Source organism: Medicago truncatula, chromosome 8, assembly GCF_003473485.1.
Source record: "Medicago truncatula cultivar Jemalong A17 chromosome 8, MtrunA17r5.0-ANR, whole genome shotgun sequence".
Taxonomy (NCBI): domain Eukaryota; kingdom Viridiplantae; phylum Streptophyta; class Magnoliopsida; order Fabales; family Fabaceae; genus Medicago; species Medicago truncatula.
In genome coordinates this window covers 9,419,169-9,446,563 of record NC_053049.1, presented here as the reverse complement: position 1 = coordinate 9,446,563, position 27,395 = coordinate 9,419,169, and the positions used below count along the sequence as shown (strand labels likewise).

The window sequence follows — 27,395 nt, the reverse complement described above, 5'->3', positions numbered from 1 at the left end:
TACACTAATAATTTCTTACTTTTTTGCACACATTTTATTTTTCCAATAAATTTAATATGTAACAAACAATTGTTAGTTACTACTCTCTTTCTCCAACAAATTTTTATTTTTTTGCGCGCTTTATCTTTTTCTCATAACAAACTATTTTCAATTTTCTAAATATTGTGCATAGCTCTTGAAATTTTAACAAGTACTACTAATGTTATTTATAGAATTTTAATTCTTCATGAAATTATTATAAAGGTAACAAAATTGTTTAAATTTGAAGATAACAAGAAAATAATTTGTTTTAAAACGAAACAAACAAACTTTATTTTTTCAAATATATAGCATTAATTAGTTTTATTGAAAAATATAAGAATAATTGACAAATGGTATAATTGAAAAAATCATACATTTAAAATACCAAAACGACAGTTAAATAGGAACAAAAAATTCAACCTAAAAAGACACTTAAAAAGAAAAGGAGGGTAACTGAACCGGTTTTTAAAACTATGTACTACTATTAAAGATCAAAAGATATGCATGACTATATTTAACAGAGTCAAACCCAGCCATCCAACACCCTCGCTGGTTGGTAACTGAACCGATTTTTAAAACTATGTATTAAAGATCAAAAGATATGCATGACTATATTTAACAGAGTCAACTGTATCGATTAATATAAATCAGATGAAATATGGATGGCCGGTGTCAACCTCATACACCAACTTATTCAATTCTAATTCTAATCACGATATTTATTTATTTTTTTGTATTTTTAATTTTGGTCAAGAAACGTATAGTTTTAATGTTCAACTAAAAAAAATATTCAAGTCAAAATTCAATGAAACGAGCGCGTTATAAACGAGGTCGACTAAAACGACATCGTTTCCCATGCATAAATCTAGTAATATTTGTACTTTAAGATCAACAAAAACATAACATAACATCATCGTTGCAACAACTACCGTCTCAAAACTCATCACCAACCTCTGTCAAAATCTTGTAAGCAAAATTTCCTCTTCAATTCTTTTTCTTCATTTTCGTTTCTTAAAATCTGAAATTATTTTTGGGTTTTCACTGTTCAACATTTTTTTGTTCATTTTTGTGTGTTATATTTAATTTTAATTAATTAGATGAATAATTGTGATAATAATCTTGCAGTTGAAGAAGATGGGTTCAAAATCAGAGACTTTAACCTTTGAGGATGTGGCTAAGCACAATCACAAGAACGATTGCTGGATCATAGTCAACAAAAAGGTCAATTTTTTGAGTCAAACTTGAATTTTGTATGCGTTTTTTTTTTATTGATCTGTTTTTGTTATTTGATCTGTTTTAGTTTCTGGGCTGAATCTGATTTTTGCATGTTATACATTTTTATTTAGTAGAAGACTTTTTCTTTACTTGATTTGACCGAGAATGATTATGATATATGAATATGAATGTGATTCATGGTATTAGGGTTTCAAATTGTGGTTGCAGTAACGATTGTGGTCACATCACGAGCGATCTAATGGAGCTGATGTGGCCTCAATTGTTGTCGCATTGCTGTATCGGCAACATAAAAAAACATTATGTTACGGTCTAGTTTTGGGTCGCAGATCTTTATTCAATACCCTGGATTCAATGTGTATTCTAAATATTTCTGCTTCAGCCACAGTCCACAAGTGTATTTTGATCTGTCAATAACTTTTATGGTTTTGAATTGACATCACAGTAATGATTGTGACCATATCGTGACACGATTAATGCAGCTGATGAAGCCTCAATTGTTATCGCGACACGATCTAATGCAGCTGAATTAGATGATCTGTCCATAACCTTTTATTCCAATTTAGTTTTTTTCTTCTCAATTTTCTTGGCTTGGTATGATATTGTCTTTTGATCAATTTCTTCTATACTCAAAACTTTCTGATCCTTGATCTTAATACAAATTAGAATGACTACATTTTTTAAATCTTGTCATATTAATTTTCACCCGAAATCAAGAAACTTTAAAAAAAGAGTAGTGCTAGCAACACTCTCTTTAATACTCACTCTCTAATTGGGTTAAATCTATGTGGGTCATACATTTTGAAAAGGGAACCCACGTAAAGTGATGGGACATGCATTGGTTTCATCCAATAAGAGAGTAAGGGTGCGTTTGGCCCTACTTTTTCAAGGTCTAAAAGTTACTTTAAGAATAAAGTTAAAAATTAGAACTTAAAAGTGAAAGTTAAAGTTGTTTGCTATTTGTTTTTTTCAATTTTATTAATACTTTTAAGTTAAAAACTGTTTGGTAAATATTTCTAAAAGAGCTGAGATTTTACTATAAATTATCATAAATAAAATAATGTCCATTTTCTTAAGATCAAACTAATGTTTTATTTGAGTACATATAATTAAATTAATACTAAATAAAAACAACATTCATAAATAAATCTAAATACACAAAATATAATCTTAAAAGTATTTTAACCAATTCATTTGATCAATAATGAGTCATTTGTTTTTCTACTCTTAGGACTTTTTTATTTTTATAAAAATATTATTTATCATATTATATTATCTCTATATATTATATTTATCATAAAAATACTGTCCAACTACCCTTTTTTTTAGAACACTGTCAAACTACCTATCATTGATATTTTATCTCTATATTGTAAATATGTAAGTAAACAAAAAAAAAAAAAGAACGTAACCAAAATCTTAGAAAAAAAAAAAAAAAAACGTAAAAAATAATATTGTAAATATGTAAACAAACAAAAAAGATAAAAGAACTTCAACAAAATAAAATAAATAAAAGGAATCTGGTGTGGGTGATTTACACAATAAATAATAAAATAAAAGAAAAAGTGTCCCATGTGGGAATCGATGGGTGAACCGCTGTTGCCTAACCTCCGTGTAAGTTGTTGTAAAGTTCATTTCTACAACTTATTTGAAAAGTCACTTCTACATGATTTTCTTCTATACAATTAAGAGACTTCTTTTGATAAGAGCTTTTTTAAAATTGTGTTTGGCCCTACTTCTCCTTAGAAGTAAAAAATAAGTGGAAAATAAGGAGGGCCAAACATGCTCTAAGTATATGAGAGTGTTGAAAAGAGAATGTTGCTAGCATTCCTCAAAAAGAGTAAAAATTTCTAGAACTGCTAACCTCATTTCCTACAAAAATCCATCAAATTTCCATGATGTTAACCATTATAGTTTTTTTGCATCCCAATCCAAATGTCTATTAACCCCCTGTTATGAGAGGTAAGGAACTATAACGCACGGACACCTTAGCATTAAGCGTGCCGCGTTATCCGACACTCTTAATATGTACGCTGTGGTGTTGTGTCAAATGTTTTTTACATTAGCAGTGTCGTTGTGTTCTGCTGTGTTGGATTCCGTGCTTGACAGGTGAGGATATTGGGAGTTTTAGGCACAAGGTTATTTTAGTTAAAAAAAATTGGGGGACCAACATTTTGCTTTAATATTGTATGTGGCATCTAATTTTATACTAATTGGTTTAACTTGTTTGCATTAAAAGGTTTCCCCTGATATAAATAGAGTTTAATTTGAATTTGCTGTAAAAATTGGATAAGTTACATGGTTTTAGAAGGAATACGCTATCAACTGATTTAGAGAGTTGCTTCGTCTAATTATCAAAACATATTTATACTGTGAAAATTGGATTGTCCTTTTTTTTTCTCATCAATTTGACATGGAAACATTTGCAAGTGTGGAAAATATAAAGATAGATCACATTCTCAGCTTGTTATGGGAGATGGATCTTGATCTTAGTTTATTACAAACCTATCTGTACCAAGTTGAATCTAGCTTCAATGAGTCGGACCCAGTCACACCGTTCTTCACCTTTCAGCAATTTAAAGCCTTGTGATTTGTCAATTTGTCCATTGATTGTTTAACTAGTGCATTTTTGTGTGATTAGATATGAAATTGTGATTTATAAACTTGTTAATCAATGAAACTATAATGCTAGGTCTTGTCTGGTGAGGTCAGGTTTTTTTAAACATTAGTATTGTGGTTTGTTTCATTACTAAGTTGGAATGTTGGATATTTACTATACACACAATAAAATGTGTTTAAATACTATGGTAGATGTTTTAAACACTAATTCTATATTTAAATTAGTAAACTCTTGTGGGTAGTGTCTGAAATTTTTTTGAAGTTATATAGACTTGAGTTGATAACCTTGCTTTGGAGAATCTAATCTATAAAGTCAACATTACAAGCAACCAGCTGTTAATAGATTAATCATGTTTTGTCCAGTAGTATGGTGTCCGAAGTCGCTCCCACACCGTTTAGAGTAGCAAAGTCTTCGATATCCCTGGTTAAATCTTTTCAAATTCAGTCCATAACTTGTCCTGTAAGAAGCCCTGTTCACTGAAGTGAAGGAGTTAAAACCAAAACAATCTTCATAATCAGCTGCACCAACCCACCCACTTCAGTAATAGAAGATGATGAAATCTTTGAACATATGATGCATTTGTATTATGATCGGTTTGGCACAATGAGGGCATAAGTAATGCATGAAGTCATCTCCCTTCTCATCTCAAAACTTTACATCAAAATATTTGTTTATGTTCAAATAAGTTAAAGTGTAAAACCTATTTACTTTTTAAAATCTCTTAGAGGAGGATAATGTAATTTACTCTGAACACTTGGGGAGGGTTCCTTCCCTTAAAGTGTGCTGTCTAGGGGGAACAACCAAGCCACTGAAATATGCCACGTAGTATTTCATATTACTCAGTGTGGGAATTTGGCACATCATGGTGCTCAAGTCCCTACATTGCTACTAATAAATAACTGCCACTAAGCAGTTCTACCACTAATTATTTGTTTAAGAACTAGCATCAGGCAGTTTTGCATTCCCATGTCGCCAACTGTGCACCTTCCAAATGGGTGGATTGGCTAGTTTATAGATCAGCGGATCTGCCTCTTTGGTCCCCTCAGTAACATGATAAATACGATCTTTCATAGCTATGCTGTTGTTTGAAATTGAATGTTATATTTAGACCATTTTAATCCTATAGAGAAATATGAACTCGTCATTGGTTACTTCGGCAAACTTCGGATAGGTAATGATATCTGGCTTATAAATTTATGTTGTAAGATGACATAAACTACATTGGAGACTGAAATATCCGATTGGGAATTGGCTGACCAATCAAATATTTGTCTTTTGCTTTACGGGCGTTTATTTAAAGTAATGAAATTTATATTTAGGAATAACTTCCCCAGGAACGCAATGATGGGAATTCTATTTTTTATATCCGAGAGTGAATTCTCTAACACCCTATAATAAACTTGGGAGTACACATTTGCTACCCATTTATTCATGTGAATGTGTTTAGATAAATTGAAACAAACACTCTTAGATTTTTACTTTTATTGTTAGTAGGAGTATATACACACATTGAGATAGTGTACCTAACTTGCATTCCATTGTAACAGGTATATGATGTTACCCCATTTTTGGATGATCATCCAGGAGGTGATGAGGCTTTACTGTCTGCTACAGGTAATTAATTTCTCTTGTTTGGTTCATGTCATTAATCTGCAAGTTTAAAACTAGAGCGAAGACCCATTTTATTCATGAGAAAAACGGCAATGTCCAATTTAGTCTATGAGAAAAATAAAAACTTAGTCCCTGGGAAAAATTAACCAAGACAACTTAGTTCATACCAGGACAACTTAGCCTCACATCTTTAAAGATGGTGGGGACTAAGTTGTCTCAATTTATCTTTTTCTGAGATGAAGAGTTGTTTTTATTATTCTCAAGGTTTAATTTCAGTCTCGTAGTTTACTTCAGTGACTCAGTTGGGTCTCGCAGTTTTCTCATGTATTAAAATGTGTTTTCATTCTAACAACTATTACCTCTGTCATAGCCTGTGTAAGAAGAGAGCAAGAAAAAATTAATCAATAGAGAAACATAGAAAATAATACATTCAACCAACAATCTTGTGGTGTTTTACACAGGGAAGGATGCTACCACCGATTTCGAAGATGTTGGTCACAGTGACTCAGCAACAGAGATGATGGAAAAGTACTATGTCGGGGAGTTTGACGCCAACACTCTTCCAGTAGAAGCTAGGAACAATCCAACAGCACCAATTCAAGCATCTACCATAAACAGCAATCAATCTTCTGGAGTTTTGTTGAAGTTCTTGCAGTACTTGGTGCCATTGCTGATATTGGGTGTTGCATTTGCTCTTCAGTACTATGGAAAAAGAAGCAAATCCAATGAATCGTAAGTAATGATTTTGAGCTTTGGCTATAGTTTTAGACTCTTTGGTATACTTATATTATCATCATTCATAATAATTTATATCAACATAAGACGGTGTTCTTTTTGGAGTATTATTTTAATAATGTGTTTCATTATCATGTAGAGGGATTTTATGTTCTTGATTTTCTATGGCCTCTTATTCATGCTAAGATTGTGTCCATGACTCAGATTTAATATCTCAAATATTTTGAAATGGATTTTTGTTAAACTAAGTGACTGATGTAAAAGGAATATGATGTTATCTTTTTGTATGTCACTAGTCTGTATCTTTGTGCGATGCACCGGTAAATTTTTCTTCATATCACTAAATTATATGTTTTGCATAATTTTTTTGATATTCCGTATCCACAACTAAATAAATTTCAGAAAAATAAATGTTTATGGTTTCTGTTTTTTTTTTTTTTAACAAGTTTATGGTTTCTGTTAAGTTATTACATTGAGCTAATGTTATTTTTGGCCTGCGGAATTTCACAGTATTCACTATTATCATATAAAAATTAATGGTTTGTATTATTTTTATCAATTCTTTTGAATGAAAATAGACTGTTATTAGACATAGACTTGGTGTTGTAATAAAAAAAAAAATAGATTTATGCTCATTATCCAAATGGTTTCACTCATTCTCAAAGTAAAAGTCCAAAATGCCCCCTCCTTGAATTTAAGAACATCATGATTTTTTTTTTCCAGAAGAAAGTGGCTTTATAGCAAAGTCATTTATTCAGAATAAATAACTATGGAGGTTTCACGATTGATACATAATTCCTTGACGAGATCACCATGACTTTTGTTGCTTATTGCATTTGGATTAGGTTTTCCTCAAAACTCTTGTGCTGCTTTTGCTTCAACGTGACTGTGAGATTTTGTTTGTTTTTTAGCGTAACTTAAGTCACGCTGGGCATATTTCATGCGTGAGTTAAGTCACGCAGAGGTATACACTAGCGTGACTTAACTCACGTAGCGGTATTTTGGTCATTTATCTTGGGAATGATCAAAACCTTTTGGGTAAAGAGCAAAATTCAAAAAAAAAAAAAAAAGACATAGACTTGGTGTGCAATAGCACTAGGAGTCTGTTTTATCCATGTGGGCCTTAAGTTTTCCATTACATCCCACATGACTAAAATTATATTTTCCGCCCTCCATACTCTTCGTACACCCTCCAAAATTTCAAAAATGACCCCAGGTTTTTTTAAGAAATCATACTAGTTTATCGAAATTGACAGCGGAAACAATCGAACTTGATAATTTGATAGGAGTTCACTCTAAGGTTTCGATCCAACACCACAAGAACTTTAGTCACAATTGAACTCTGGTTAAAATGTTTTTTTCTTCTTGAGGATTTTTTCCAATTCGGATCCTAAAATCCGAACAAACACATGTACTTTAGATTTTAGAATCCAAACTTTCCATTTACATGTTTCAAATCCCTCTTATGCCAAAAATAATCATCGGAATAAAATGTGAAGTTAATTTTGACCCAATAGGAGTTCGAAACATGTAAAATTGGTGTTCAGATTCTAAAATCTGAATGTTTAAAAACACTTATTTTATGTCAAGAAAAACCGATTTCATATTGTATGATGTGAAAGTTTGTAGGACATTTTGGAAATTTAGGATACCGAGAAGCATGAATGATGGGAAAAGAAGTTCCCCTAAAATTAGTGTAAGTAAATAAACATGTCACTTCTTCTTTCAAAAAAAAAATAAAATATGTCCTTCTTGAAGCAATTTTGCTGTGGTTTATGAACTACAAACGCGGGAGAAGATTCTCTCATGTGACATTTTCCTCTAGTGGAATCTCATCCACTCATCTTTTTTTACCAATTACAATTTTAATTATCAAAAAAGTTAAAGGTGGACTTAGCACTAAACTCCCTCCGGTGAATAATCTCACATGAGAGGATCCTATTCAATACAAACTATTTCCCCTCCATAGAATGAAAGGCTTTGACCCCCTGAAAGAAATTCTTCTCATAGATTGTCCCCTTAAACCTTTTCCATTTTTGGAAAGTATTTTACTTTTCTTAAGGAAATCATTTTCCATATTTAACGATTACTTTTGTGTTGACCTTTTGGAAGCCAATAATAGAGCTATGGATAGATGAAAGCAGGGGGCGGCTGTGAGGGTGGACTGGAGGTGTGGCCACTCAGGGCCTCAGTTTTTCGAGGCACCAAATATTTTACTTAGTGTGTGTTTTAAAATATACTTGGTTAAATGTGCCGATTCGTTACTTGTTTCACTCAAATCGTATATGAATATGCATGTATGTGTGATTTATTAAATAATAAAACACCGAGTTCAAACTTTTCACATACATGATATTCATAATTTCAAGGATAAAAGCTTATATTTAGTTCTAAGATTTGGTCCCCCACCCTAATGCATATCCATGACAATATGTGTCATTTTGTTATAGACATAATTGGACCCCCTCTCCCTTTGCAAAGCTAGAGAGCAATAGGTAGACGCAAAATCTTGTTTGTCCCACTTTGTTTGGCTCAAATATCAACTCATAATCATAATCATAATTAGTAACAACACAATCCACGAATGAATTTGTCCCGCTTGTTATGTATCATCATCAAAATATTTTGTTGGGGTCATGTTGCTATTTCAACTTTATATTGTTCCCATAATATACATTTAATAATTCTAGGTCTTTTCATCATAATACATAGTTCCTTTTTTCTTTTTTATCTGTATGTTTCTTTTACTCACCTTCCTTTTTCTTTCACAATATAAAAGATTAAAAAGAGATGGATACGGTTTTAGATTTTTGTGAATGAAATAGGAACATGATAAAGACTAATGACAATGAGTGAGACTGTTTTTTATTAGACGAATGAGTGAGACTTTGTTGAATATTAGACACAAAATTATACGAGTTTAATAATGTATAACAATCTTACACATGTATTTAATAATGTTCTACCAGATTAATCAATGAATACGACAACTCATGTATTTTTATGTTTATTAGTTAGCGTGACAACATATCATTGGATATGTGTAAAATAATTTTACAAAGACAAAGTATACTAATTAATTCAAATTATATAACGTATGTAGCTTACTGAATGATTGATAATATACATTCGTATTCTTATTGAGAAAAAAAAGAATACTTGTTATTATATCAGAAGAAAAAAAAAATGTGTTAATTTAGATATGTTCATGGATAGTGATTCACTACATTTTTTTAATTAGGGAGATGATTAGGCATTTTCGCAAAGGCACAAGACAAAGAAAAGGATACAAGATAAGTCTTAGTAATACATTTTCTTTAACATATATGTGTCTATTAGTTGAAATTTAAATGAATTTCATAAAATTAAACCGTCTCCGCATAAATTTAATTGGATCTAAATGAATTTTAATTAATAAAAAAAGTGTGTTAGAGAGTGTATTTTTTTAGCTCTTAGAGAGTGTGTTTTTGTTATAATTAATAGAATTCAAAAGAAAAGTGAAGACAATCCTTCATGACATTAGAGTGTTAAATAATTTGTCAAACTCAAAATAAGTGATCTAGGTAATCAACTCACACATATTAAAACTACGCAATTAAATTTAAGTGGTTGATAAGTTTTACCAAAGAATAAATTGTTGAGGAGAAACCGCGTTCCATTTGTGGATGGAGCAATTATTTATCAAATTTTACTTATCAATATCTCTTTCACATGAGAACGGATGGTTAATAAAAAAAATCATAAATTGTATAAATGAAAAAGAAAGAAAAATATTGTTACTGAAGTAATATTATCACCCTTGGTGTATTCACCTTCATCATAAATGTAAGAGAAATAAAATTGAATTTTTTTTTAACAAGCAAAAATGGATTATATTAACACCGTTAAAACAATCTTCTCAGCACGAGATATACCAAAAAGACTTTAAAAAACCAGTGGATCACAGAAAATACAACAAAAAATCTAGTCAATGCCTAAACACGACAATGGACTCGACCACCACAATTGTTCACAAAAAACAAAGACAATCTTATTGGCTTTCAACCACCACAAAAAATAATATTTTACTTTGTCTAGTAGCTGAACTATTGAACATTCCTTTTTAAATAATCTATTAGTATTACTCCCTCTAAAATGAAAAATAAACAAAAATGGTAGGAGAAAAGGTGATGTATGTAGACAAAATTTTTAACCACGTATATTTATTTTTTAACTACCATTTTTCTTATATTTCATTCAAGAATTAAAGGATAAATGCTTGTTGTTTTGGAAACAAATCTAACAAAGGCGGACAAATACATCTCAACCGTCAATTCTATTTGCATAGCTTCCATGTTTTCCACCACATATCTAAATTTAATTTGATTCATGTTAAAGAACAATTCTGGCATTTCTTATGGGAGATAGGAGCACCTTTACTACAATTTTTGGTATAAAAATCACATAAATGCATAATATATGTCACATGTTTTATTTTAAAGTATGGTATATTACTTATACAAATAACACGACATAACGACATCAACTTCATACTTCTCATTTGTCAAAAAAAAAAACTTCATACTTCTCACCTTTTTATAAAAAACTTCATACTTCTCACATTTGTCAACAAAAAAAAAACTTCATACTTCTCACAGATAACTCATTATAATTTTTTTTCAAGCTTCATCTCTTTTTAATATGGAAAAGACAATATGTAGGGTTGTTATAAAATTCTTTGGAAACCAATTATGATTAGTCTGTGAACATGTGTGAACAAGTAAAGCCACATTTTGTTGAATTGTTACAGCATGCATGGCAGTAAAATCATGTGGACAATATGACTTTGTCTTTGAAAGTAATTTTTCGGTGCACTATTGTCAACAAAATAGGTTGGTTGTTGTTCTAAAGTCCATGGTGCCTTAAATGCAAGTTGTTGAGGCAATGGATTTTGCTCCTATAAATAGCTAGCCGTGAATCATTGTTCAGCATCCCAAATCAGTAACAACACAAGAACAAGTAAAGCTTGTTTAGATAGTGAGAGAAAAAATATAGAGAGGAAAAATAGTTTCTCCTGTGAGGTTTCTCCTAGTTTGTGTTAGTTAGTATTCTCCTATTTATAAGAGAGAGTGGTATTTGTACTCTCCTTGTAGTTAGAGAGAGGTCCTGTAATTTCTTCCACTTAGTGAAAGTTCTCTACTCTTGCCCCGTGGTTTTTTCCCCTTATTTGTTGAGGGGTTTCCACGTAAAATATTGTGTGTTCAGTTCCTCTTTTCTCGTCTCTTATTTTAGCTGCGTGATAATATTTTGTTACTCTGGTACCTAACAGTGGTATCAGAGCCGCTGGTTCGTAGCTGTTATTCCGCTGTGATAAACTAGTGGAGTGGTAAGAAAAATCTTAGTATGCTCTGTGGTTGCGGTTTAAACTGATCTTCCACATCAGAAAAGAATTCTTATTATTCCGGTCTAGTTTGAAAGAAAAATATTTGGTGTAAAACCATGGCAGCGAAATTTGAGATAGAGAAATTCAACGGGAGAAATTTTTCCCTATGGAAATTGAAGATAAGGGCAATTTTAAGAAAAGATAATTGTCTAGACGCAATAGATGGCAGACCTACAGATATCACTGATGAAAAGTGGAAAGAGATGGATGATAATGCCGTTGCCAATTTGCACCTAGCAATGGCGGACTCGGTATTGTCAAGTATTGCTGAAAAGAAGACAGCAAAGGAGATCTGGGATACACTAATAAAATTGTACGAGGTCAAATCACTCCACAACAGAATATTCTTAAAGAGAAGGCTCTACACTCTTCGAATGGGTGAATCCACATCCGTAACAGATCACATCAACACCCTGAATACGCTATTTTCTCAACTCACAGCTTCTGATTTCAAAATAGCGGAAAATGAGCGTGCTGAACTTCTACTTCAGAGTTTACCAGATTCGTATGATCAACTCATCATCAACATTACAAATAATAACATAGCTGATACTCTTCACTTTAATGATGTCGCCGGTGCAATCCTTGAAGAAGAATCCAGGCGCAAGAATAAGGAAGAAAGGTCAGAGAGTTCAAAGCAAGCAGAGGCTTTGACGATGACGAGAGGCAGATCAACGGAACGTGGCCCCAGTGGGAGTCAAAATCATGGTAGGTCAAAATCTCGAAGAAAGAAGAATATCAAATGCTACGGTTGTGGCATGAAAGGGCACGTAAAGAAGGAGTGTTGGAATATCAAGAAGAATGGAGAGAAGAATTCTGAAGCTTCAACATCTCAAGGATGTGTTGCAAGTACCTCAGATGACGGGGAAATCCTGTATAGTGAAGCAGCAACCAGTTCTAAAGGCGAAAGACGACTCAACGATGTCTGGATAATGGATTCAGGTGCAACATGGCACATGACTCCACACCGAGATTGGTTTTTCTCTTATGAGCCTATCTCAGAAGGATCTGTGTACATGGGAAATGACCATGCCTTAGAAATTGCTGGAGTCGGTACTATCAGATTAAAGATGCATGATGGTACTGTTCGAAAAATACAAGGAGTGCGTCATGTAAAGGGGTTGAAGAAGAATTTATTGTCTGTTGGACAATTGGATGATCTCGGGTGTAAGATCCACACTGAAAGTGGAATCTTGAAAGTAGTGAAAGGCAATCTTGTGGTGATGAAAGCAGAAAAGATCACAAGTAATCTATACATGCTTCTGGGAGATACATTGCAAGAGGCGGATGCATCAGTTGCAGCAGCAAGCCAAGAAGAAACAACGATGATGTGGCATCAAAGACTAGGCCATATGTCTGAACGTGGCTTGAAAGTCCTTGTGGAACGCAATCTCCTTCACGGGCTCAAGACAGTAAATTTACCATTCTGTGAGCACTGTGTGATAAGCAAGCAACATAGATTGAAGTTTGCTAGAGTAACTACTAGAAGCAAACACATACTAGACTTGATACATTCTGATGTGTGGGAGTCACCAGAATTATCTCTGGGAGGAGCAAGATACTTCGTGTCATTCATTGATGACTATTCCAGAAGATTATGGGTGTACCCAATCAAGAAGAAGTCAGATGTGTTTCCAGTATTCAAGGCATTCAAAGCACAAATAGAGCTTGAAACTGGGAAGAAAATTAAGTGCTTGAGGACAGATAATGGAGGAGAATATGTAGATGGCGAGTTTCTAGCATTTTGTAAACAAGAGGGTATTGTAAGGCAATTCACGGTTGCACATACACCTCAGCAGAATGGTGTGGCAGAGCGGATGAATAGAACTCTCCTAGAAAGAACAAGAGCTATGCTGAAAACAGCGGGAATGGCCAAGTCGTTCTGGGCAGAAGCAGTGAAAACCGCCTGTTATGTAATAAATCGCTCACCATCAACGGTGATTGATTTGAAGACACCGATGGAGATGTGGAAAGGAAAGCCAGTAGATTATTCTTCTCTGCATGTGTTTGGTTGTCCTGTGTATGTGATGTACAACTCCCAAGAAAGAACGAAGTTGGACCCAAAGTCCAGGAAATGTATCTTCTTGGGTTATGCTGACAATGTTAAGGGGTATCGCCTGTGGGATCCCACTGCCCGCAAGGTTGTTGTTAGCAGGGATGTAGTCTTTGCAGAAAATGAACTGCAAAGTAAGCAGAAAAATGACAGCACTTCTAAAGAGACTGCTATTGTGCAGATGGAAGAAAAATCCAAAGAAAGTGATTCTTCTGAAGCTGAACCGGTGCACGAAGAACAAGAACCAGATGATGTCAATAATGGTGTTCGTCGATCAACGCGTCAAACGCAGAAACCATCTTGGCAATCAGACTATGTTATGACGAGCCACGATGCATATTGTCTTATAACTGAAGAAGGTGAACCGTCAACTTTTCATGAGGCGTTGAATGGTTCGGATGCTTCTCAATGGATGACAGCAATGCATGAAGAAATGGAGGCCTTACATAGGAACAAGACATGGGAGCTTGTTGAACTTCCAAAGGGTCGGAAAGCCATTGGAAACAAATGGGTATACAAGATCAAACGTGATGGCAATGATCAAGTGGAACGGTATCGTGCAAGGCTGGTTGTAAAAGGATATGCTCAGAAAGAAGGTATTGACTTCAATGAGATATTTTCTCCGGTTGTCAGACTTACTACTATCAGAGTAGTGTTGGCGATGTGTGCTTCGTTGGATTTACATCTTGAACAGCTAGATGTAAAGACTGCTTTTCTTCATGGAGAACTTGAAGAAGAAATTTATATGCTCCAACCGGAAGGATTTAAGGAACAAGGAAAAGAAAACTTGGTTTGCAGGTTGACCAAATCTCTGTACGGTCTAAAGCAGGCGCCCAGATGTTGGTACAAGAGATTTGATTCTTTCATAATTAGCCTCGATTACAGCAGACTTAGTTCAGACCATTGTACGTACTACAAAAGGTTTGATGGTAATGATTTTATCATTTTGCTGTTGTATGTGGATGACATGTTGGTGGTAGGCCCCAACAAAGATCGAGTCCAGGAATTGAAGGCACAGTTGGCTAGGGAGTTCGATATGAAAGACTTGGGACCAGCAAACAAGATTTTAGGGATGCAAATTCACCGAGACAGAAAAGACAGGAAGATTTGGCTTTCTCAAAAGAATTATCTAAGGAAAGTCTTGCGCCGCTTCAACATGCAAGACTGTAAGCCAATCTCTACCCCACTTCCTGTGAATTTTAAATTATCCTCAGGTATGAGTCCTAGCAATGAAGCGGAGAGGATGGAAATGTCTCGAGTACCGTATGCATCGGCGGTGGGAAGCCTTATGTATGCCATGATATGTACAAGACCAGACATTGCACAAGCAGTGGGAGTGGTTAGTCGGTTTATGGCGGATCCGGGTAAAGAGCATTGGAATGCTGTTAAGAGAATCATGAGGTACATTAAAGGAACCTCAGGTGTTGCGGTATGTTTCGGAGGATCAGAGTTAACTGTCAGGGGTTATGTTGATTCAGATTTTGCAGGTGATCATGATAAAAGAAAATCTACTACTGGTTATGTGTTCACGCTTGCAGGAGGAGCAGTAAGTTGGTTGTCCAAGTTACAAACGGTTGTAGCTCTGTCAACGACAGAAGCGGAGTACATGGCAGCTACTCAAGCATGCAAGGAAGCTATTTGGATGCAAAGGTTAATGGAGGAACTCGGGCACAAGCAGGAACAAATTACTGTGTATTGTGACAGTCAGAGTGCCTTGCATATTGCAAGGAATCCAGCTTTTCATTCAAGGACGAAACACATAGGCATTCAATATCATTTTGTTCGCGAAGTAGTAGAGGAAGGAAGCGTGGATATGCAGAAGATTCACACTAATGATAACCTAGCAGATGCAATGACAAAGTCGATCAACACTGACAAGTTTATATGGTGTCGATCTTCGTATGGCCTATTGGAAACGTAGCAACTGGAGTTGGCAAGGTAGAGAGACTTTGAATACTCACAAAAGTGACTTTAAGTGGGAGATTGTGAACATGTGTGAACAAGTAAAGCCACATTTTGTTGAATTGTTACAGCATGCATGGCAGTAAAATCATGTGGACAATATGACTTTGTCTTTGAAAGTAATTTTTCGGTGCACTATTGTCAACAAAATAGGTTGGTTGTTGTTCTAAAGTCCATGGTGCCTTAAATGCAAGTTGTTGAGGCAATGGATTTTGCTCCTATAAATAGCTAGCCGTGAATCATTGTTCAGCATCCCAAATCAGTAACAACACAAGAACAAGTAAAGCTTGTTTAGATAGTGAGAGAAAAAATATAGAGAGGAAAAATAGTTTCTCCTGTGAGGTTTCTCCTAGTTTGTGTTAGTTAGTATTCTCCTATTTATAAGAGAGAGTGGTATTTGTACTCTCCTTGTAGTTAGAGAGAGGTCCTGTAATTTCTTCCACTTAGTGAAAGTTCTCTACTCTTGCCCCGTGGTTTTTTCCCCTTATTTGTTGAGGGGTTTCCACGTAAAATATTGTGTGTTCAGTTCCTCTTTTCTCGTCTCTTATTTTAGCTGCGTGATAATATTTTGTTACTCTGGTACCTAACATAGTCAAGCTATTGATACTTTTCCATCTTTAGGATTATATAGATCTACAAAATTATTGATACTTTTCACTTGCTGAAAATAGGCATGCCATTCACATGCGTCTGTCTATACAAAGCCTAATGCAATTTACATCTTTTCATTTCAATTTTTGCACTCTTAAGTTTATGCAATTTAGTTTTTCAAAGTCATTTACATTGTTGCACTTTTATTTTCATCTTAATTTACATTTCAAAGTCATCTGCATTTCTTGCACTTTAAGATTCTGTCAAATTACTTAACTTTACTTTCAACATGTTATATTTTTCAGCTGTTTAAATTTAAGTTAGTTCGCTTGCAAAAATATTTTACGCTCAAATCATTTAAGATGTTAAATATAAAATTTAATCAATTATTATAATTTCTACTTCATTTTTATGTATTTTGTTACAATATTCAAAATAAATATTTAGAAGTGATTTCAAGAACTACAAAGTATGTAGTTATTTTTATTTTATTGTATTCTTAATGTTCCTTCAAAAAATTAATTGGTTTTTATGAAAAACAGTATGAACAAAAATGAGATTTAGTAACACTTGAAAAATGTTACTATTTAAACTTAGTAACAGTTGAGTAAATATTAGGTAAAGCCTCTATAGTTAAAAATCAGTCGGGACCGTAGAAATTTCTTAATGATGTCTTTACACTTCCCCTAAATAAATGATGTCTTTATAGTTCAAACTTTACTATTAAAAAAAAAAAAAAAAAAAAAACTCTAGAGATATGCCACATTAATTTGTTAGAGGCCAAATTAGATTAGATTAGTCAAGTTCACCAAACAGACAAAAAGGAAAGAAGAAAGGTTGTCACGGGATGATTATGTTAAAATCAGCAAGGGAACAAAATCATTAGTACAATCCATCTTGATCATGTATCGTAATTAATAGTAATTTAGCTGAGTTAGGGTTGAGAACAATTATATAGTACTAGTACAATTATACATGCATATCTTTTAGTTATTTTTCTGATTCACTGTCCTAATGAAATTTCATTCACCTACGTATTAATATACAGCTGCAAAGTACATAAATAAACGCTGCATTATTATTGTTGAACTACCATAATACCAAGTTTCAATAGTACAACTCAGATGATAAAAGACTGCATGAACATTTGATATGTTAGAACGCAGGTTTCAACGCACAATTTTCTATTTTTATGCACTTATTTTGTGAATTTCGCTGCTAAGTTCATTGAAACCAAAACAAATTCTTATCAAATTGCATCCTCTACTCGATATCTATATCACTTGTTTTGTCGTAAAGTCAATTGAGGTCTATTGCAAATCAATTGTAATCATGTTTGATTTTTTTGGTCAGTAGACCTCAAGCGGAACGTTGTCTTTGAAGATTTGGTAAGACTACCTAAAAACACACAAATACTCAATGAAAATCAACGAGTGGTTGAAAAGAGTGACAAGTAGTAAGAATATAACTTTTTTTAGGATTATTTATAAATGTAATCACATTTGATTTTATTTTTGTAAGAACTCGATCATTTTGACTTAGACCTCGCTTGGATAAATATCGATTGGGTCTTAGTCCAGTTCAGAACAAGAATATATTTGAATGCACCTTTATGTACTAAATTTAAACTAACTACTCAAAATACTTAGCAATAGTAGCTAATCCAAAATAATATAAATTGTAATACATCAATGTCCAATGATAAGTGATCCATAGGCTCAAAACCCTTCATAATTAACAACAATTAACCTGATCCGCATGGCCTAATAGACAAATATTTGAATACATAGTTTAATTAAGATTATATTATCATTAAATTAAAACAATAAAATGACCACAAGCATAGTTATCAAAACATCTAGTCTAGTCTAGTATATTAAAATTGAAATGGACTTAGAACTGTACATGGAATATTGAAAAGCATCTCAGTTTAAGTTCCCTTATCCAAAAAATGGAATTTAATTAACAATTTGTTCCTTACTCAATTGGATTTAAATTCATGTCAATGTCTATGTCTAGTGAAATTCATACCCTTCCCTTAAATAAAGGTTAAGGCTTTACTCAAGGCTAATTTTAAATTGATGTTTTTGGAAACAGTTGGTAAGTCTTTATCAAATTTCAAAAGAAAAGAGCTAATTGTCTCTTAGATCATTATCATGGGCTCCATTTGTTCCTTCAACCGTCTTAATAACATGATCCAAATAGGAAAAACAAGTTGCTAGCACGGCACAAGCAAGGTCTCAATGTTTAATTATTGTTTGATTTCACTATTAATTCAAATTTTAAACATCATCAAGTGAACTAAGTTTAGACAACACTACTTATCATCAATAATATTTAATATAACAAATGGTGATCAATGTCTCACTTGATTCATTTTACTTATCCTGATAAGTAGAGCAGAATATGATTTTCATGACTAAAAGTGAACAAATAATGTTTTTCTAGATTATATTATGTTTTTATGATACTTGAGGTATTAGTTTAGTGATAAGAGTTTAACCTTGTAATTCTATTCTCCTTTAGACGGGTTCGTTCCTTTGAATTTGGATGTCATGGGAAAATCATGAGAAAAGTGCCCAAATAAGGTTGTTCTAGAATATATTATGTTTATATGATACTTGAGGTATTAGTTTTGTTATAAGAGTTTAACCTTGCAACTCTACTCCCCTTTAGACGGATTCGTTCCTTTGAATTTGGATGTCATGGGAAAATCATGAGAAAGGTGCCCAAATAAGGTTGTTCTAGATTATATTATGTTTTTATGATACTTGAGGTATTAGTTCTATTATAAGAGTTTAACCTTGCAACTCTACTCCCCTTTAGACGGGTTCGTTCCTTTGAATTTGGATGTCATGGAAAAATCATGAGAAATGTGCCCAAATAAGGTTGTTCTAGATTATATTATGTTTATATGATACTTGAGGTATTAGTTCTGTTATAAGAGTTTAACCTTGCAACTCTACTCCCCCTTTAGACGGGTTCGTTCCTTTGAATTTGGATGTCATGGGAAAATCATGAGAAAGGTGCCCAAATAAGGTTGTTCTAGATTATATTATGTTTATATGATACTTGAGGTATTAGTTTTGTTATAAGAGTTTAACCTTGCAACTCTACTCCCCTTTAGACGGGTTCGTTCCTTTGAATTTGGATGTCATGGAAAAATCATGAGAAAGGTGCCTAAATAAGGTTGTTCTAGATTATATTATGTTTTTATGATACTTGAGGTATTAGTTCTGTTATAAGAGTTTAACCTTGCAACTCTACTCCCCCTTTAGACGGGTTCGTTCCTTTGAATTTGGATGTCATGAAAAAATCATGAGAAATGTGCCCAAATAAGATTGTTTTAGATTATATTATGTTTCTATCATACTTGAGGTATTAGTTCAGTGATAAGAGTATAATCTTGCAACTCTATTTCCCTTTAGACGGATTCGTTTCTTTGAATTTGGATGTCATAGGAAAATCATGAAAAGATGCCCAATAAAAGAATTTGCCAAAGCCTCTAAAACTATTTAAATATCATCCTCTTTGCATCTTTCGATGGAAATCGTTAATAGTTCATTAATAACTGATGTTCTTTAAAATTTAATAATTTCGATTCAGATAAATTCTTTTCAGCAGATGCAACTGTAATAGGAATAATTAATATTATTCTATATGATAGGCATGCATTAGGAAAACAATTAAACATAATTAAAGAACTCAATATCATATAATTTGCTTTTTGATTCAACCGTTAAAACTTCTCTAATGACTTTTAATTCTTTAAATAAAATTTCACCATCAAGATCAAGAGATAGAAAGATTTGAAATAAAATATTGGAAAGAAAAAAAAAATCACCTATTAAGGTAAAAATAATCTGACTTGTTAATACTACTGTATATATAAGAGGTGAAAAAAGAATCATACTCTTCAATGTCCATGTGAATGTTGTTCTAATTTATGTGCCCAAATTTGACCCTCCAATTGTTAAAGTTGTGGTTGTAACGAATTAAAACATAAATTTTGTATTGTATATATTTTTTTTAGTAAGTATTGTATATAATTTAAATAATACAAAATTTTATTTTAATATCCATTTATAATATCTAAGCCAAAAATTATAATTACTTTTTTGTCCCTAAAAAATGAGGTCCTAGGTTGTTATATGGCAACAATACCCGTTCCCATGGGTATCCGCCCAAATCCACCCCGATTTGACGGGTATTCCCCGCTTTAATTGGATTTAGGTATGAGTTTTCTCCGATTTTAAAATACGAGTATGGAACGGGTAACGGGTAACGGGGTTATATGTACCCATCCGAACCAATACTTATACCCATCCCAAATGTAAAAAAAATTATTTTTTTACCCCTTTTTATATAAATAGAAACACAACCCTAGATCATGTTATGTTATTTGGTTTAATAATTCCCATGTTATAAAAATTGCCTTTGATTTTTAAAGGAGCAACCAAATCATTATGTTGAGGAAATGTTAAAAGGAACATAATGCTTTACAAAATTATCATTGGGGTTGGAAAAAAAACTTTTTTTTATTAAAAACTAATTCACTATGGGTACGGGGATGGGATCCCCGAACCCGTCGGGGACGTGGATGTGGTTTGATTTCTTATCCTCGTTGGATGTGGGTAAGGTAACGGGTAAGTATATGAGAACAGGGTATGGGGATGGGGAAGGTAAAACTCGTCCCCTCCCCGCCCCATTGCCATGCCTTGTTGTTCGCCTCAACCTTGCTCAGTGCCACTACTGCCGTTAGGGACAGTTGAGGAAGAATCACTAATAATTATCATCTCCCCATATGAAGAGTATTTGAGACATTAAGGGTGTGTTTGGATTGAGGGTTTACGAGGGAATAGATGGAAGAGTTCACTTTTATTTTTTAAATTAGGAACAATGTAAAATGTTTTTTTTTTAATAAATTAAGTGGTTTTGAAGTATTATATTATCATTTATCATGTTGTTAATTCAATTTTTTAAAAATTATTTTTATAATATCCGTAATTTTTTTAAAAAAAAAAAAGGTAAACTCTCTCCTCCCCTTCCAAACCCTCCATCAAAACACACCTTAAGAGTACTGGTTAAGGATGAACACAAAAGTCGTCGCTATCTTTTATCGTATGTTTCATATTACTTTTGAAAGACCTTTCATCTTTTGTAGATCTGTTCAAATTCAAGCTAAATAGTTTCTTCGCTTCCACTATGGTTATTGAGACCTAATTCCAACATTTATTTATATATATTAAACTTATAACGTTCGAAAAAAATAATATTAAACTTATAACGTTCGATAGAGTTTAGCTTATGACATGTAAAACTGTTTTTTTGTGAGTATTTTAAGACAGCTTATGAACACAGCTTACAATTTATACGAAAACAAACCATCTCTTAATAATTATCAAAATAGTTTAAATATAAGTGCTTATACGATAATTGTTTATTTAATAAGTGCTAACAAGCCCCAGGTTAGAAGGCGATCCATTCTAGTGATTAGTATGTGACAAGAACTGCTTTAATGTTGTCATAATCTGTAGTTGAAAGGAACCTTTTTTTTTTTGTGGTTCTTGCTTTTTCTTCTCTCCATATTGTTCCTTGCAAGCTAGAAATAGATGGCTCAACTGCTTAAGTGAATTCTTCTCACGAAGAACATGCTTTTCAAGGTCTCTCATATTTTGAGAATAAAACCAAGCTTGGCTAACAAAATAGTTTTTTTTATGAGTTTCAAGTGTGAGTGGTTAAGTCTCATATATTTTATCAATGTAGAAAATGTTTGATATATTAGAGATGTGACTCATATACGTAATATTTTAAGGTTCTTGGTGGGGATGTGATGTCTCCTCCTTTATGGTCCTGGAGTATTGGTTTGTAGTTGCTCTCAGGTTCCCGCATACTCTCTTTTAAGTGGTATCCGAGTCCTCATTCGGTTTGCTATAAAGGAGTCGGAATCATGTGTTGGACCGTGATATTGGAGGGGGTAATTCACACTTGACGAAGAAATTGTTGGGTTTTAAGTGTGAGAAGTTAAGTATCACATCACATATAATGAAAAGTGTGAGAAATTAAGTATCACATCACATATAATGATACAAACAAGTAAAATGTTGGATGGAGATCTAGTCCATATAAGAGATAAAGTCCATACAGTTTATACTTTAAGATTTTAGATGGAGATGTATCATTTCGCTCTTTTGTGGTTGTGAATCATCGACTTTTTATTGACTCTCCAGCAAGGGTTATATATGATGGAGTTTCACCTCAAAATGTTTTAGGGCGGAATATTTACGGGATTTTCATTTAAATAATCTTTTTCTTGTGTTTTGTTTTATATCTTTCATTGCTATATATTTTTCTCTCTATCTTATAATCTTTAATATTTGGGTGTGTTACTTGGCTAGTGACGGTTGAAGTGTCAGCCTAGTTTTGATTTTAATTATCATTGAATATTCAACATTCCTTTTGGTTTCTTTTAAAAGAAATAAAAAGTGTTTTTTTGTCAAATAATTCAGAAATCAGATTTACACACTTTAAGAATCAGAAAATGAGGAATCTTGTATTCGACTTCCAACCATTACAGATAATATTTTTGATAACTATGAACTGATCTAAACTTACGACCATTACAAACAATATTTTTTATAACTACGAACTGATCTAAACTTACGAGACAAAAAAAAAAGTATTTTAATGACAATTATAAAATATTGTAAATGGTATGCTAGTTAACAGCATATATAAATACTAGTATTAAACAACAAAAATATTCTTCCGTGTTGGACTAGAAATACGATCAAGCTGCAGAAAGGGACTCATTACATAGAGTATATTAATGCATTATTAAAAATAATTAGTCGTTAAATACTAATAATGGGAGGTGTTCTTTCTAGTAGTGGTGAAAATTTTAATCAGGATTTAAATAAAAGTTGATGTGACAATTTGTCATTTTAATATAAACATATATTAATGCTATTGTCAAGTTTTTGCTTATTTAATATTGATGTGTTTTAACTGTCCTTAATCAAACTTGATTTAAGCTAATTCTACTATGATCAACTTTTCAAACAAGCATCATTGTAGTCCTAATTCATAGAATACAGTAATGAGTAAATAAGACATGTTAATATATTTATTTTGTATAAAGATAGAAAAAATCTCAAGGCAGACAGAACAAAACATGAGTATCTTTTTCTATGTCTTGCATAAAATTGGAGTTGTCATTGCAATATTCATTTGTTTCCTGATATGTGGGAACCTAGTATTTAATGGATTTGGAATTTTTACCCAAGACAAGTTTCCAATATGGGCCCATTTAATATCACAAACGTGCTAGATTTGATGAACTAGCCGTATAGTTCTTATCGTCTCTCTACTAGTTAACAAAGTTGATGATAGTGTTGTCCCAATGTGTCGATTTGTTTAGTCCAAAAGGTTTCTTGTTATGGTTCAAAGGACTTTGAATTCCATTTCACATTCAAGAAGAAGAAATTTTGTTTATTTAGATGACTTTTTTCCTTAAAAATAATGATTGAGAGTTTTGTTAGTGTGTTGGCATAGAGTTTTAAGGTGAGGTATCTCATTTGATGTACGGACGAACTAATTTCATTAATAATGATGGTGAAGATACCAGCAATGTCGAGACACATGATAGTGTCTACTTGTAAAGACTTCAACACATAAGTCAATCTAGGTTTTTTAAGAGATATTTATGTACTTCGACTTTAGATCAAATTTAATTCATATAGATACTTCTTCGAATTGTTTGCCAAGAATCCAGATTGTTTACCATTATTAGAAAGTCAGAGATAAACCATAGTACGAAGTTAGTTGCTATAATTTGAACCAGCTAAACTTTGTACAATTGAGATTATAATGGAAAAATCTCACAATCTCTGAAGGAGTTTATAAACGACGTCTCTTATAAATGATGTAATCTTTCATGTAAACACATTTTCCCATTTTCAATAATTGATATGAAATCCAAATTTCACATTATTGTCGGAGGAATTTAGAAAAGAGAAATGATCTTTGTACAATCAATTTCTAACAATTTTTTGACAACTTTCTCTCTCATACTCACATTACATTCTTATTATCTCTCTATCTTTTTCTCTCTCTATTGATTTTGACCAATCAAAATAGAGAAAAACAAAATTGTCATAAAAATTGTTTAAAAAATGTGTACAAATATCACTACTCTTTAGAAAATGAAGTTATTTACCCTAAAAAAAAATTCACAAACAAAGAAAAAGTTAGAGAAATAGCAAAAAGTAATCGACAAGAATGAGATTATTGAAGACCATGGTCAAAAATTCAAAATTGAATTGACTTCAATGCTTATTAGTTAGTTAACTATAGGTACAGAAAATTGCTGCTAGTAATCATTTTTAGTCACTTTTATCTATCATATCATCACGATGGAAACCATTTTCATTGAAATAGGGCAAAACTCTTTTACATGAAATCAAAGTGAAATTGACAAAAACAGGAAAATAAGATTAATAAAAACCATTGTAATAAATAAAACATTCCCCTCATGTATATGCTAAATGGAGTAAAGTTGTACCTCAACCCTATCAATTACAATTATAATTACATGTAGACACACACTCGAGGTGGCTACGCACACATATCTTGAAATTTTTTTATTTATATATTATTAGTATCGGTATTTGGACACAAAATTTGACACCATATAAGATAGACCCAGCTTCAATGTATTTGAATTCTAATGAAAAAAAATCATAAACATTATAAAATATGTTGAAATATGATGTCCGAAGTCAAATTTTAATGTTTGAAGAACATTTTTTTCATATATTAAACATGAACAGTTCTTAAATAGTTACAACTTAAATCAAAAATATTTAAACACACAAATAAAATAAAAAAGTAAATTAAACACCTCAACGTTTTTACTTTTATTTGTAAAAGAATTCATTTATGTGTGTGCCGTAAGTATTTTTGTTTTGTGTTTATGACACCGTATAAAATAGACTCAGCTTCAGTGTGTTTGTATTCTAAGAAAAAATAAAATCATAAACGGTGTAAAATATGTTGAAATACGATGTCGGATGTCAAATTTTAAAGTCTGAGAAACATTTTTTCATATATTAAACATGAACAGTTCTTACTTAGTCACAACTTAAATCAAAAATATTTGAATACACAAATAAAAAAAATTAAACACATCAAATTTTTAATTTTATTTGTAAAATATTTCATTTATGTGTGTGCCCTAAATATTTTTGTTTTGTGTTTATAACACCGTATAAAATAGACTCGGCTTCAGTGTGTTTGGATTCTAAGAAAAATTAAAATCATAAACGGCGTAAAATGTGTTGAAATATGATGTTCGATGTCAAATTTTAAAGTTTAAAAAACATTTTTCAAATAATTAACATGAACAGTTATCACTTAGTCATAATTTAAATTAAAAAAATTTAGACACATAAATAAAAATAAATAAAAAGTAGACTAAGCACATCATTTTCTTTTACTTTCATTTGTAAATTTTTCACATTTCTATGTGTTAGTTTTTTTTTGTCAGATAGTTTATTGGTAAGATTCACACACATTATATATGGATAAGTGGAAAATCTGAGGTTTAAATCGGAACCCCTACATATAATATCATTGATAACTACTAATTGAACTACACTTACCAAATTACGTAGTTTTTATTTGTGTTTATGACCGAATAAATTAAAGAAATATATCAGTTATTGTGGTCCAATTTGTGACAGAGAAAGAGGTTGTGTTACAGAGCGTCAAAGGTGGAAAGAGGACAAGTAGAAAGGCAGTGGTGGTGCCCCCATCCACAGTAATGGAGATGTCGTTTATGTGTAAGAGTCACAATTGCCAAGAAACTAGAAAGCTGAAGAAACCATGTACTTTGTGTAAAGCTAGATTTTTGTCTGTGTGACTTAATAGTGCCAAATTGCCAATATCATTCAAAATATTGTTTAATTGACAACTCTTGCATGATTGATTTAACACTACCCAAGTTGCAGACACTAGCACACATGATCAAGTACTTAATCTTCTGTTCATGACAAAAAATAAGTACTTAATATTCTGTTCATCAAATATAATATTATTTATATATTGCTAAAAGGTAATCAAATTTTAGTTAATGTGTTTTTAATTTGGCTTTTGTGGCTCCAAAAGAACAAGGTTGAAACACATGTAAAAAAACGTAAATATCCTTCTACAGTTAACAACTGTCGGATGCTTTTTCCTCGGCAATTAGTTGCTGTCAGTTTTGTTATTTCTCAACAGTTAACTATTGATGCGTCCTATGTCTTTGCATTGGAAGAAGTTTCATTTTCTGAACCTATTATGAGTTTAAAACACATAACACAACATGTTGAAATGTTTTTTTGCACATAATTAAGCCTAAACACAACCGACGGCATTTAACTACCGATATGATATTTGCGTATTTTATTGGTGTTTTTCAACCTTATGTGAAGTGTCAACAACAATTTTCATATGCAATTCTATTGTGATTTTGAAAAAGGTATATTATTAAACTTTTTAATAGACGTGGAAAATTACTGCAGTTTAGTGGATGTTTGGAACAGCGGTAGGACTAAAATTCATATGTTCCGATGTATATTTGTCGTGAAAATATGGAAGCTTCAATTTGTAGCTTGACATTGGACGTATATTTGGGGCCATCTAAACGTGCAAACAAAGTGCTTAGACGAGTGCAAGTTTTGTTTGAAATAACTTTTGTTCAAACTTTATTTATCTTGAATCAAACTTCAAATTATGATAGAAAATGCAAATTCACTTATAATAGTTAAATGTTGTAAAGTTACTAGTCCTATATAACTGATCATGTATAATTGTAAAGCTAATATAAAATCATTTTATATATCATTTAATATGCCAACATAAAGGTTTATCCCAAACATGAACGGAAGCAAAAAAATGAAGGGGAAAAAAAAAAGTAACTTCTGTTTGTCCTTTAGAGTAAAGGTTTATCCTAAAGATGAATGGAAGCAAAAAATGAAAAAAGTAACTTTTGTTTGTCCTTTAGAGTAAAAATGAAGTTCAGGAGTCGTTTTCTTGTAGAATGACCCTTTGAGAGAACAAAGGGGGATGCAGAAAATTAGTTGTAAGGATACCAATCATGATAAGAG

At 32.3% G+C, this 27,395-nt stretch overlaps 1 protein-coding gene across 6 annotated transcripts; it reads left to right on the top strand.

Moving 5' to 3' along the window:
- Positions 1 to 828: 828 nt before the first annotated feature.
- Positions 829 to 26,214, top strand: LOC11445694 (cytochrome b5). 6 transcript variants are annotated; one of them, XM_024773268.2, is made up of 6 exons: positions 829 to 987; positions 1,147 to 1,242; positions 5,422 to 5,488; positions 5,947 to 6,217; positions 9,462 to 9,523; positions 25,992 to 26,214. In XM_024773268.2, the coding sequence occupies exons 2-6, from the start codon at positions 1,156 to 1,158 to the stop codon at positions 26,168 to 26,170; spliced, it is 666 nt and encodes a 221-aa protein (XP_024629036.1). In that variant the 5' UTR covers positions 829 to 987; positions 1,147 to 1,155; the 3' UTR covers positions 26,171 to 26,214. The 6 variants fall into 6 exon arrangements, with proteins under 6 accessions (XP_024629036.1, XP_013444579.2, XP_039685301.1 ...); XM_013589125.3 differs by having other exon boundaries at positions 26,012 to 26,125; XM_039829367.1 differs by lacking the exon at positions 9,462 to 9,523 and having other exon boundaries at positions 26,012 to 26,140.
- The last annotated feature ends 1,181 nt before the right edge of the window (positions 26,215 to 27,395 follow it).

Coding starts and splice junctions, on each gene's coding strand:
- LOC11445694 (XM_024773268.2), top strand. CDS start 1,156: ATGGGTTCAAAATCAGAGACTTTAACCTTTGAGGATGTGGCTAAGCAC. Junction 1,243..5,421: donor GGATCATAGTCAACAAAAAG/GTCAATTTTTTG, acceptor CCATTGTAACAG/GTATATGATGTTACCCCATT. Junction 5,489..5,946: donor GGCTTTACTGTCTGCTACAG/GTAATTAATTTC, acceptor TGTTTTACACAG/GGAAGGATGCTACCACCGAT.